The sequence below is a fragment of the Embiotoca jacksoni genome, unplaced genomic scaffold, assembly GCF_022577435.1.
Source record: "Embiotoca jacksoni isolate LCO1_2020_lvr unplaced genomic scaffold, fEmbJac1.0.p SCAF_4, whole genome shotgun sequence".
Lineage (NCBI taxonomy): Eukaryota > Metazoa > Chordata > Actinopteri > Embiotocidae > Embiotoca > Embiotoca jacksoni.
This window is the reverse complement of record NW_027185392.1, coordinates 24158992-24172193: the sequence shown is the minus strand read 5'-3', so window position 1 is coordinate 24172193 and position 13202 is coordinate 24158992. Positions and strand designations below refer to the sequence as shown.

Genomic DNA, 13202 nt, shown 5'->3' with positions numbered 1-13202 from the left:
ACGAACTGATTCGATTTTGGGAGTCAAAGTTCAAGGTCACTGTGACCTCAACTCAACCTATTCTCATGAATACGATATCTCAAGAACACATTTTAAATGTGAACCGTCGGTTTGTGGACTTTCGTTATGAGGCCTTGAATCCGGATTTCGGCCGTCGCCATCTTGCGAGTGATAAAAAACAAACTAACGAGTTAAGATGAAGACGAGGTATAAATCGGTGATGTTGGCCATCAGCTGCTCCCCCTCTCGGTTTCTCCCGGTTTGTTTTACAGCGTTGCTCGCGCTCCGTCTTTCTGCTGTAAATCGATGTGAAAGCCATCGTGTCCTGTTCTGCTTGGCTGTGCAATAATGATGCTGGTGAAGAGAAATGACCTCCCAGAGCAGCGCTCACCTCCAAACCTCCAGACTGCTGTTTCTGCACCGCCCACCGTCACCCAGCTGATCAGCTGATAGCTTCACCAGGGAACATGTCAAACGTGTTAATGACAAAATAACATTTCAGATGGGAAGATTTTCAGCCTCGTGCTCATAATTAAGACCAATCTTTCTTTTAAATGGGAAACAAACTCAACTAATGTGCTGAGATAGTTTCACTTTTCTACTTTGTCTTGAAATGTACAGAAATACATGTTAATACATTGTAATGTCAGCGATCGTGTTGTAGGTGAGAACTTCCTGTTTCAGAGTGAGAGCTTCAGAGAACCGAAACGCTTTCTGGTTCACGTTGAATGATTTTCCGCAGTCGTATCAGAACATCACCGGAGAAGTCGTGTTGACCGTTTGAGGCCGGAGGACGATTTCATTGCACACAACCGTGTACATGTCGGAGATCCTGACTCGGCGTTCCTTCTTCAGTCTTTGAACAACGCCGTTCTCTCCTTCTTCAAACATAAATGTCGCTCAGACCAGCTCGGCCTGCTCGTTGCTTCCTCGCTGTAGGGCAGGTTCGACCAATAGGAGCCGATGCTGGTGGACCAGGCTCCATTCAAAACAACTAAGCCGTTCGATTTCTTTTTCAAAGTTTGATCCTGCCTCAATATGCTACTTGATTGACATGAAAAGCGTTCGCTCTGCAGCCAGTTACTTGTTTCCTCGAGCCGGTCGCTACCTTCACGTGTTTTCCATTCGGAGACACTCAGGTGGCCTCAAACATCGCAAAAATGTTTCATCGTCCAAATTCCCGTCCCTTCTGCTCAGGTGAATTGCTGCGTCCGTCTCCAACCTCGCTACTCTGGATTGAATTACGTCCGACGTCCCGATCGCTTCAACGCGTGCTGCATGTTAACAAATAAACAGCAGAACTTCCCTTTCTGATTGTACTCGTCGTTTCTCTGTACGACAAAACATTTTCAACTAATCCAGTTTTGAAATCCCAGCTGACTTCTGCGTTGTCTCCAGCACGGGGCTGAACATGACATCCCACTTTCTAGGACTTTTATTTTCCTAAATAACTTATTTTCGGGGCAACCTGACAGTCGAGTTATTAACACGCAAATCACATACAATATGGAGGCTTCATACCTTCATACCAGGTACATCTGTGCATGTTCAGCAGTGGGATTTTTTTAAATTTTGTTTTGGTAGATCTCATTGAATGGCCATTTTAGAAGAAGTTCCCAAGCTGAAGAAGTGTGGGCAACCCTGCCGTGGTGTTTCTAATGATTCTAATGATTCTAATGTTTCTAATGATTCTAATGTTTCTAATAATTCTAATGATTCTAATGATTCTAATGTTTCTAACGTTTCTAATAATTCTAATAATTCTAATGATTCTAATGATTCTAATGATTCTAATAATTCTAATGATTCTAATGTTTCTAATGTTTCTAATAATTCTAATGTTTCTAATGTTTCTAATAATTCTAATGTTTCTAATGTTTCTAATAATTCTAATGATTCTAAAGTTTCTAATGATTCTAATGATTCTAATAATTCTAATGATTCTAATGTTTCTAATGTTTCTAATGATTCTAATGTTTCTAATGTTTCTAATAATTCTAATGTTTCTAATAATTCTAATAATTCTAATGATTTTAATGTTTCTAATGTTTCTAATGTTTCTAATAATTCTAATAATTCTAATGATTCTAATGATTCTAATGATTCTAATGTTTCTAATAATTCTAATAATTCTAATGATTTTAATGTTTCTAATGATTCTAATGATTCTAACGATTCTAACGTTTCTAATAATTCTAATAATTCTAATGATTCTAATGATTCTAATGATTCTAATGTTTCTAATAATTCTAATAATTCTAATGATTCTAATGATTCTAATGTTTCTAATAATTCTAATAATTCTAATAATTCTAATGATTCTAATGATTCTAATGTTTCTAATGATTCTAATGTTTCTAATGATTCTAATGTTTCTAATAATTCTAATAATTCTAATGATTCTAATGATTCTAATGATTCTAATGTTTCTAATAATTCTAATAATTCTAATGATTCTAATGATTCTAATGATTCTAATGTTTCTAATGTTTCTAATAATTCTAATAATTCTAATGATTCTAATGTTTCTAATAATTCTAATAATTCTAATGATTCTAATGTTTCTAATGTTTCTAATAATTCTAATAATTCTAATGATTCTAATGTTTCTAATAATTCTAATAATTCTAATGATTCTAATGTTTCTAATGATTCTAATGTTTCTAATGATTCTAATGCATTTTAAGGGGCTCCATTTCCAATGTACAGATATTAACAACAATGTGACGTGCGCTCTTTGTTCAGCTGATGTTGATGGAGGGTTACAGCAGCGTCCCAACGTTTGGATCTACCTTCGTATACGTACTGCTGTTCTCTTTGAGCCCCATCTTTAGCCTGTACTTGTTTACATTTTGTAGAATCACTGCAATTAAAAATAGCTAAATTAGCTATTAGTAATTCCAGCTAAATGGCCATATCTTTTGCAGGCCATATCGAATAATTTAGCAAAATTGAAAACCCTTTTCTGAATAATGTTTTCATTTACCGGGGACCACGAGGAACTGTAGTGTTCGTCTTGGCTGCAGACGGTGGAGTTTATGTATGAACACAACAACTTTGTTCTGTTCGGACCAGCAGGGGTTGAACATGATCAGAATCTCTCACATATTGCGTTCCCCTCTGAGAGCGCTCTGACACAACCGTCCAACTGACTTCTCCCTCCACATCGTCCAATTTCAGCGGGTTAGGAGAGCTGACTGATCGGCTCCGGGTTCAACATACTGATGACATTGCTGAGGGGAAAGCCCGGCGACCTCCAGCGCTCGCTGTCACTGCAGAATAACGACACTCTCCGACGGCCCTCGGAGACTTCATCGTTCACACGCAGCCAAAAGTGCCTCGACACCTTTAATGGACATTCAAGTCATTTATCTGACGAGCAAGGTCAGCCGTAACGTAACCTTCACTTTGTGCATCACCTGCAACAAATGAAACGAGGGCTTCACTGTTTTATACCTGCTGAAGCACACTTTGCATTTCTGCAGATCATCTTCCAAATCCGTCTGAATTATTTCCCTCCAAGCAGCAGTTGTATTCACTGTTTTCCTGAACCTGATGGTATTTGCTGATTGGGCTTTAAGGCTCCTAAAAAAACAGATCACGACATTCGGAAAAACAATGGAGCTTTCAATTTTTTTATTTTAAACTCATAATTTCTCCAAAAATTCATATTAATTTAAGAATGCAGTAGTATTTCCACAAAAAAGTCAAATTGAGCAATTTTGAGAATTGAGTGGTAATGTTTAAAGAAAAATATCAGAAAATGTGATACTTGGATAATAATGTGGTAAACCGGTTTCATTAGAAAACCTTCAATCATCTTTAGTGAATGAGTCCGTTACCAGATGCCTTTTGAAACTGCAGCTTCGAGTCCTCCAGACAAAGAACGTAGCGGTCAAAGCACAAGTTGAGGTGTTAGAACAGGTTAAAAGCAGTGGACGTAGGAATCTTAACAAAAGAGGAAATAAGTCTGCATCATACTTTTTAACCTTTTCAAAATAAGTTGGGACGTTGTTTCAAATGTAAATAAAAACAGAATGCAATGATTTGCAAATCATGTGAACCCAAATGTAATGGATGCCCCTGAATTTTTTTAAGTTTTAATTTTGACGTTTTAGGCCAAAACAATTTCAGAGTGTTGACAGCTGTATATTGCAGTTACATACAAAATAAAGGTTTTACAAAGTTACAACAGATTTCAAAGTATAATACATTTTTCATGTATAAAGAAGTGGAGAAGGTGCGATATGCGTATTTCACATTTGTATTTGTGCAGCGTCAAATCACAACAATTACAAGCAATTACGACAGGAACTCAACAATTTAACCACATGAGCAACAGCTAGACAGAAAACAGGAGGAAACGTGTGACAGAACCAGGCTGAGAGGTTGGACCAGCTGAGCTGAGGAAACAGCAGAGACGACAGGTGGAAACTTCAGTTGAGGCTCCAGGAAAAGCAGACAGATGAGGTGGTGATGGGGAGGAGAAGGGTTGCTGGTCAGGAGGTCTGAAAGACAGACTGACAAAATCACAATTTAAAGTAGTTAAAGAACCAGGTAGGGAAACTGATTGGGTTATAAAAAAAAACCTGGGCAGAGACTTCATTGGTCAAGTATGACAACAAGATTATGAATCAGTGGAAAACGTGAGAGGAGAGAGGAGCAGGAAAAGCTCAGCCACAGAGGATGAAGATGAAACGTGAGGAAACATCATCCTCACTGAACTCACGGATCAGCTTCATAAAGGTGTCATTAGATAAATTCACTCCTGATCAGAGTTCTGGTGGTCCTTCTGAAAATAACTCCATAATTCATTTGATATGAGGCTCAGAGATCGGCATGCCTGCCCGGTTTGACTGACAGGGTGTTTTGTTGCCGGTGTTGGTGCACATGCATCGTGTTCGTAGCTCCTCCCCACCTCCAGCCTCTCGTCCAAATATGGTCATTTCTGGTTCCAAAAAAACAAGATGGCGAAAAGCTCGACTTGAGGCTTCAAAACAGCCGTTCACCAACCAGTTGGTAACCAACGACGTCACCGTGAGATGCCACGTGGTTTAGACTGAGGTTGCAACCGTCAGGAGTGTTTTTAAAATGAAGGGTACATTTTTTATTTATACCAGAGTACTTTTTTATTCAACAGTGTTACAGGTGAAACGTATATTTTTTTCTATTTTTCTGTATGTACAGTGTATTTACTTTTTCAAGTTACTCCCCTAATTTTCTTTTCTTGTCTTTTTATTTCTTACAAAACTGACTGTAAGTGACTCCCACAAGAATTCAGCAGCCTATTTTATTGAATTAGAGGCAAAGATGGGCTAGAGCACATCTTCCTCACGTGAATATCAGCAAATGCATTTCATTGGCTTCTTTGGTTCATCTAAAACAGACCTTGATTATCACTAGTAGAGGTTATTTTATCGAGATGTCTTATCCTGAACTACAGTATCTACATCTTTCTTTTTACACTAATATTTAGATTTAAGCTTTAGAAAATGGTTTCTTTCTTAATATCTCTCTGATCAGTTCTTACAGCACACGGATGTTTCTTTAATAATAAATGGACTTTTTTGTAACAGCAGAAGCAGTCTCACTCCGAACTCTTTCAGATGTGAGTGTGATGCAGTTTTAATTGATGGCCTGAAGCTCTGGTTGGGACTCTGAGCTCCTGTTTTCAGATCTTTCTGCGTCAGCACATGAAACGTTTCCTCAGCACGTATTATCTGCTTTTTCCCTCAGGACTCATCCTGGGCTTGTGGGGCAGAAGTTTTATCCACTTTCGATGTTTCGATTCTGTTTGATTATGCAGCGTTATCAGGGAGGCGACTGACATCCCAAACTGCGGCAGGAGAACAAGCCCACACACACAGCCAGAGTCATAAAGAAGCATCTCTTCAGTACATGAACCATCAAATTCATTTTCAGCATAGAATCAGCTGTTAGCGGTTGAGCAGTTGTGACTGAAGGTTTGTACAGAACGAAACAACTCGGACTGGCAACCGCCTGAACTGACGACTGAAGATGGACTGAATTAACGTTGAATGTCAGACGCATAAATAAACTGTGGCACGATGCTTCAACCAACCTACGGGGAGAACCGGTGAACTGACAGGCAGAAGATTTATCGGCAGGAAAAACATTAAATAGCTACACAGGAAAAGGTTATTCTGGGAGATTTGACTGTTTAGCACTGCAAAGCTTAATAACACATTTTTGTGCTGTAACTTCTGGCAGGACAAGGTGGCGAGCTGAGCACAACGTTTACAGTTTGTTTAGAAGCGACATCAGTCTGAAACCCTCTGGTCTCATAATGTGTGAATCAAAGCTCTCTTGTCTTTTCTGTCTTTTCCCAGATTGTCTTCCGTAAGATCAGCGATGTGAAACGTGAGGAGGAGGAGATGCTGAGGAGGAAGAACGAGGCTCCTCTGAACCTCCCTCCAGACCACCCGGTCCGACGGCTCTTTCAGCGTTTCCGGCAGCAGAGGGAGGCCCGGCAGGCCGGCGAGCGGGTCGGTCAGCCCGCTGGCGATGTGGAGAAAGGCGTCACAAAACCGGAGCCGCCCAGAGGCCCGGAGATCCTGGCCTCCACCAGCATCGATATGGTGACCGAGAGCACGGCCACACCCACCACCTCCTCCACGTCCACCGCCACCGCGTCATCCAGGACCTCCAGCCGGGTCATGCTCCACGCTCCCCTCACACAGAACGGCAATCCGACCGGCTGCAAGTCTGCCGAGCCCCCCAAAGCTAAAGGCTGGGGGCGGTTCAGGGAGTCGGTGGTGAAAGCCGAGTCGTGGAGCAGCGTCTCCAAGGCCGAGTCCATGGAGACGCTGCCTGACAGAACTAAGTCTCACGACGAGACGTCCCTCAAGAAGACCGACTCGTGTGACAGCGGCATCACCAAGAGTGACCTGCGCTTGGACAACGTGGGCGGGGCCAGAACACCGCAGGAGAGGAGTCCGGTCCAGTCGGAGGAGAAGAGGGCCTTCTGTCCGATACCGGAGCAGAGCATGCAGGCCTCCTTCCTCGAGCTGAAACAGGAGCTACGAGGAGACATCCGGTCTCTGAACAGTCGGATGGTGGGGCTGGAGACTCAGCTGGCAGAGATGCTTCGACTTCTCAAATCCAGGAAGTCATCCGGCTCCTTTTTCGAGATCTCGCGACCCCCCTCCCCCGACTCTGACAAGGACAGCTTCTCTTAAACTCAACATGTCGTCAGTCTGCCAGAATTAAACTCAAAGTATTCAGCTTCCAAGTGCAAAGAAGAGCTTCCGGTTGTAGTGTGAAGAGGATGATGATGATGATGATAATGATGACGATGATGATGATGACGATGGTGATGATGACGACAAAAGCACTTTGTAACGTCCTCAGCGTCGCCCTGCTGTTCAAAACATTACAGACTGAAACTGAAACTGTTCATGAATGACGGTTTGAAACCTTCAGACCATCACATGATACCTGCAATAATAACAGATGGCTTTAAAGTTGGTTGTGGTTGATTTGGAGGTTCTGATCCAAACAGTCTGTTTGGCTGTGCAGAGGCTTCAGGTGCTGAGGAATACTTCAGAGGACCTTTACAGTGTCAACCAAAAAAAAGGCCAAAAATAGAGACATGGAAACATTGTTTGCATATCAAAGCAACGCTTTGTGATTGGTTGTTAAGATGAGATGCAGTTTAAGCAGGAAGCTCGGAGAACTTGGTGGATCAGTGGTTTGGTTTTGCACGACCAGATAACCGACCCGATTGACTGATTAACATCTTTCTCCTCTGAGTTATTAGGATTTACAGAGAAACCTACGAAGAATGTCGACACCATCATGCAGACTAAACACTGTGTGCTGACTTCACCGAGAAGTTGGGAATGTTTGGAATCAGGAGCATTTTTATACCCACGAGTTGGAGGGATTTCATGCAAAGTGGAAGTGAGGCGCCAAATGTTAAGTGTTGATGTTGAAGTGGTTCCTCTGGAGTTTTAGATTTTGATGTGTGTTTGCTCTCTTCCTTGTACCTTTGCAATAATGAGTATTCACATCTTGGGTGATGCAGAATACTCTCAAGAGACGGTTCAAAATGTGTAAGGCAGCGGTCACATGGCAGATGGAGGCGGCCCAAAGTGAGAGGACGACTTTTTACTGTAAGAAGATAATCCGAGCAGGTCGAGTAGTATTTTTTTCCTTTGCTGAAGAAGGACTCGTGTAGATCGTATTCTCGGCAGCTTGACATCGCAGGAAGAGTTTTTTCTGTGTGGAATTTTTTCTCAAGAAAACTTCCAAATTGTACACGATAGTTGCTGAGATCTGATTCAAAGGAGCTCGTCCTGATCCAGCTGGATCAGATCTTTTACAGTAACATGTGTCAGCAGTGAAGTGTTTCACATTCAGTCCTGTGAAAAGTGGAGACAACCTCATGTCCAACTCTGCCCGCTTTTTAAGCGAATTATTTAATTATTTTGAATAAGAATCCTGGAGGAAACAGATTTCTATCGAAACACAAGAGAGATGAGTTTGTCTGCATTGTATACTTATAATACTACTGAACTTAAAATTGTAATAACTAGAGGACAGCGTAAGAAGTAATAACAGGTAACGTTGCAGTCTGTCCACCGAGACACTGACTGCATCAGTCTGAAGTTCAAGTTTCATTCAAGTCATAAAAAACCTGCTCAGCCTGCAAGGTGCGCCGGAACATCGTGGACCGCGTTGCTTTAAGGGTTAAAACAGCAGTTTAACAGTTAAATCCAGCAGGGGGCACTAAAACTAATCAAAGTTACACAAAAAGTAGTTCCGACCCAGAGATCTGATTGGTCAACTGAACATTTAAAACCTGCTCAAATCATCATGACATCACATCCTGCTCATCACGAGAAATATCACTCCACCTCCTCAATGGGAATATAGAATTAGAATTAAATTTAGTTTCTACTTGTTATAGGTCTATTAAATGACCCATTTGGTGAAATCAGGTCTTTTTTGGACCTTCTTTTTTACTAAAATGTTAAAAACATGAGTCCGTGGATATCTTTGTGCATCAGATATCTTTGTTCATCAGATATCTTTGTTCATTAGATATCTTTGTTCATCAGATATCTTTGTTCATCAGATATCTTTGTTCATTAGATATCTTTGTTCCTCAGATAGCTTTGTTCATCAGATATCTTTGTTCATTAGATATCTTTGTTCATTAGATATCTTTGTTCATCAGATATCTTTGTTCATCAGATATCTTTGTTCCTCAGATAGCTTTGTTCATCAGATATCTTTGTTCATTAGATATCTTTGTTCCAACCAGACTGAGCTAGCTGATCAGTTTAGTGTTTCTGTGTTCTGTATTTATTCAGTTGGAGATTAGAAATCCTCTCTGTTGCTAGGGTGGTTGCTAAGGGTTGGACTACTTCCTGGAGTAGTAAACATTACATACGTTACATAAGAGTCTACTGACGCCACTGATTGTTTTCCGGTTCTTAGTCGTACCCCATGTGTTGCCATGGAAACGGAGATCACACGAACAAACAGTTGTATATTTTAGAGTGAATTGCTCCACAATATGAACACATTTAGATTATATGTTTTATTTAGTTGGTAACTTGCATGATCGCAATATTGCTTAAATGGACCAAAAAGCATCCGAATGTCAAAAGGGGAGAATTCTGTCAGAACCAGACTTCACTAACCAGAAGCTGCAGTAATTAAAATCGGACTGCTACGCAGCACAAAGACAAACAGAACCAAAGTGTCTTTTTGTCCTCTGTGTGGGACGTCTCCATCTCTCCAGACTTTTGCCTCTTTGTTGTGATTTGATGAGATTGTTCTGTTTGCGTCCTCTGTTGCTTCTGGAGGACGTTTGTTCCTCTCCAGATGTTTGTTTGTGCCTCAAGGCGAGAACAGAGACGACTGCTGCAGAAACACCATGAGGAGGACATGAAGGGAAAACACGGACCCGAGGCGTGTCCTCCGTTCGTCACCGCTGGACAGATGTTGTCCACAGCGATCTGTTCACTCTATTCTCAAACATTCACTCACTGGCAGCTTATGTTGAAGCAGACGTAACACACAAAAGACTCTCAGAGGAGCGCTGTGATTGGCTCAGCTCTTTTTGTCAGGTCTTCCACTGGTTTTAGCTTTTTCATCTTCATCTGTGCCTTCATCTCGTTCGCAGCATCTCATCATCCATCCTGATGAAACTCTCACGAATCTGAAGGTCTGGTCGCAGCAGGGTTTAACAAGGCTTCAGAGCCCAGTGGTTTTTAATGGAACTGTCACAATCAGTGGAAATGGTCGAGTCTAACTTTGACTGAATTATCCGACTGGCTGACTCCGTATAAACCTTCTCAAATGGAGAAATGCATATAGTTCTTTAGAGGAGACGCAGTCAGTCATGATCCAGGTGTTAATGGTAGAAATAGAAGCTGTGTTACCAACCGTCCAGTTTTTACTGAAGAAAGCAACAAATCTACAACAACAAACCTCCAGATGTTTTCACTTTTAGCTTCACATCTGTCCTTCATGCTCCTCAATGATTTCCCACCATATGGTTTCTGGCCACCTGCTGGCCACAGCTTTATCACCTGTTGGCCACACCATGATCACCTGCTGGCCACAGCTTTATCACCTGCTGGCCACACCATGATCACCTGCTGGCCACAGCTTTATCACCTGCTGGCCACACCATGATCACCTGCTGGCCACACCTTGATCACCTGCTGGCCACACCGTGATCACCTGCTGGCCACACCTTGATCACCTGCTGGCCACACCTTGATCACCTGCTGGCCACACCGTGATCACCTGCTGGCCACAGCTTTATCACCTGTTGGCCACACCATGATCACCTGCTGGCCACAGCTTTATCACCTACTGGCCACACCGTGATCACCTGCTGGCCACACCTTGATCACCTGCTGGCCACACCTTTATCACCTACTGGCCACACCGTGATCACCTGCTGGCCACACCTTGATCACCTGCTGGCCACAGCTTTATCACCTGCTGGCCACACCTTGATCACCTGCTGGCCACACCTTGATCACCTGCTGGCCACACCGTGATCACCTGCTGGCCACAGCTTTATCACCTGCTGGCCACATCGTGATCACCTGCTGGCCACATCGTGATCACCTGCTGGCCACACCGTGATCACCTGCTGGCCACACCGTGATCACCTGCTGGCCACACCTTGATCACCTGCTGGCCACACCGTGATCACCTGCTGGCCACACCGTGATCACCTGCTGGCCACACCGTGATCACCTGCTGGCCACACCGTGATCACCTGCTGGCCACACCTTGATCACCTGCTGGCCACACCGTGATCACCTGCTGGCCACACCTTGATCACCTGCTGGCCACACCTTTATCACCTGCTGGCCACACCCACACAGCACCTCAGTCTGTATAACAGGTTTCTGAGCTGAGACAAAATAAGCAGCAACCATCACAAAGTCTGATAGGCTGAGACACCTGTCAATCAAACAAACACCCACCAGACATACTTCACATCAATGAGTCATTATTTTGGACAAACCAGGAGGATTCTGGAGAATACGTCTGTTTTAAATGTAAAAAGTTGTTGTGCAGCTTTGAGCTGAGACAGATTAAAAGTAACCCGACTTACAAATTGAAATGAAAACGTTTCTAACGTCTGGAGCCGGATGAAACATTGAGGATTTATTCCTTTCAATCAGAGGAACTGATTTAAAAATGTACTCACCTGAGATGAAATGATAACCTGAGCTGTGTTTGTCTTGACCTTGGTCTCTTGTGTATCATGTATGTAGGTGTGATAGTATATCGTCATAATATGCAATTATTGCCGTGTATGCTGTTTTTCCAGCGACTGGTTGGTGTCGGTGGTACTTTGTGGACTTCACGCTGTCACACGAGCTCGCCGGTGTCAACACTGATGCACTTTAGTCATCTGGTCGCTGCGTGACGCTGGTGTCCGAGACCTGGTTTTCTAAAGGAAAGCCTGAAACCGAGAAGACGTTGCCTTGCTACTTAGAATATCTCGGAGGACTGTGAGGTTTCACTCTCAACTTCACGACCTTCTGCTGTCGCTCACATGTATGTTGCGACCTCTGTCTGCATGAAGTGCACCTCAATGTGAAAATGGTGAAACGTCTTTATGAATATCATGTATGCACTGTTTTGGAACTCCTCCAACTTGTGGTAACCACAGATACTTATTCTTTATTTCTGTTCTTCACTTTTTGTCAGCTACTCAAAATGTATTAGCACAAAGAGTATTTATAAAAAAAAAATTAAAAAAAATCACATCAAATGTCAACAATAAATGATTTTATACTTTGTACTTGTATCTGTGTGTCTCAGTCATCCAGAACTACGCCTGAATTATGTCTTTAACTTCCAACATTATAGTTTCCTCTTTGTTTGTAAAAGAAGTCGCTCTGCTGCAGGTACACTTGTGCATGTCTGTGATTGGTCGGATGCTGCAGACTCCTCCTCTTTCATGTGACCGCTGGTAGCTGGACGGAAAGCCTGAGTTGACACAGTGAGTTTGTTTGTTCAGCTGGATGACGGAAAGACGTCCTGATATGTTGAACGTGCGTTGTAGTTCAGGCCTCAGGTCAGATTCCATCTACGTTTCAAGACACTTCAGCGAGTCCTGTTGCCTTTTGATTTGAATTTAATGTCTGTAACGAGAGGATTTCATTTTGACATCAAACATTTGTGAATGTTAAAACGTGCTGAGTCGTGTTAGTGTGATGTGATATCACTGATGTCAGCTGGATTCAGACTCCTCAGTCACTGATTAACAAGAGGAAAAAGGGGAATTTTGAAATAGTCCCAAAGTCCCAAAAATCAGTCCAGATGTGTTTGACAACGCTGGAGCTGACGGCTCAGACCAACGTCTCCAAACTGAAACGTGTCAGTGTCAGCAGCGGTGGCCTTTTCTCCCAGAGGACGCCATTTTAATAAAACTATTTCTAATTTAGTATTTTAAAGTGGAACAGTAAGTCTAAATGTTATGTTGGCTTCATTTGTAGTGAAAGATTGTGTTGCAGTGCCATTTGCACTCGTGTCCGAAGCCAGGCTGATTAACCAATCAGAGGAGGCCAAACTGTGATTAGTGAAGACGATGTCAAATGAAGCCCTTCGACTTACATCAATCAAATCATAGCATGTCGTCACTGTCACTGAACAACGGATGATAAACATGTACCAGTTTGTATTGATATCATAGA

At 42.4% G+C, this 13202-nt stretch overlaps 1 protein-coding gene across 1 annotated transcript in view; it reads left to right on the top strand.

Annotated features, from left to right (window-relative positions):
- Nucleotides 1-12305, top strand: part of kcnh1b (potassium voltage-gated channel, subfamily H (eag-related), member 1b) — a gene marked incomplete at its 5' end in the record, with an annotated part of 61353 nt that extends 49048 nt beyond the window's left edge. The window contains 1 exon segment of the mRNA XM_069168462.1: nucleotides 6351-12305. Within this exon segment, the coding sequence (XP_069024563.1) occupies nucleotides 6351-7199 (849 nt within the window).
- Nucleotides 12306-13202: the final 897 nt, after the last annotated feature.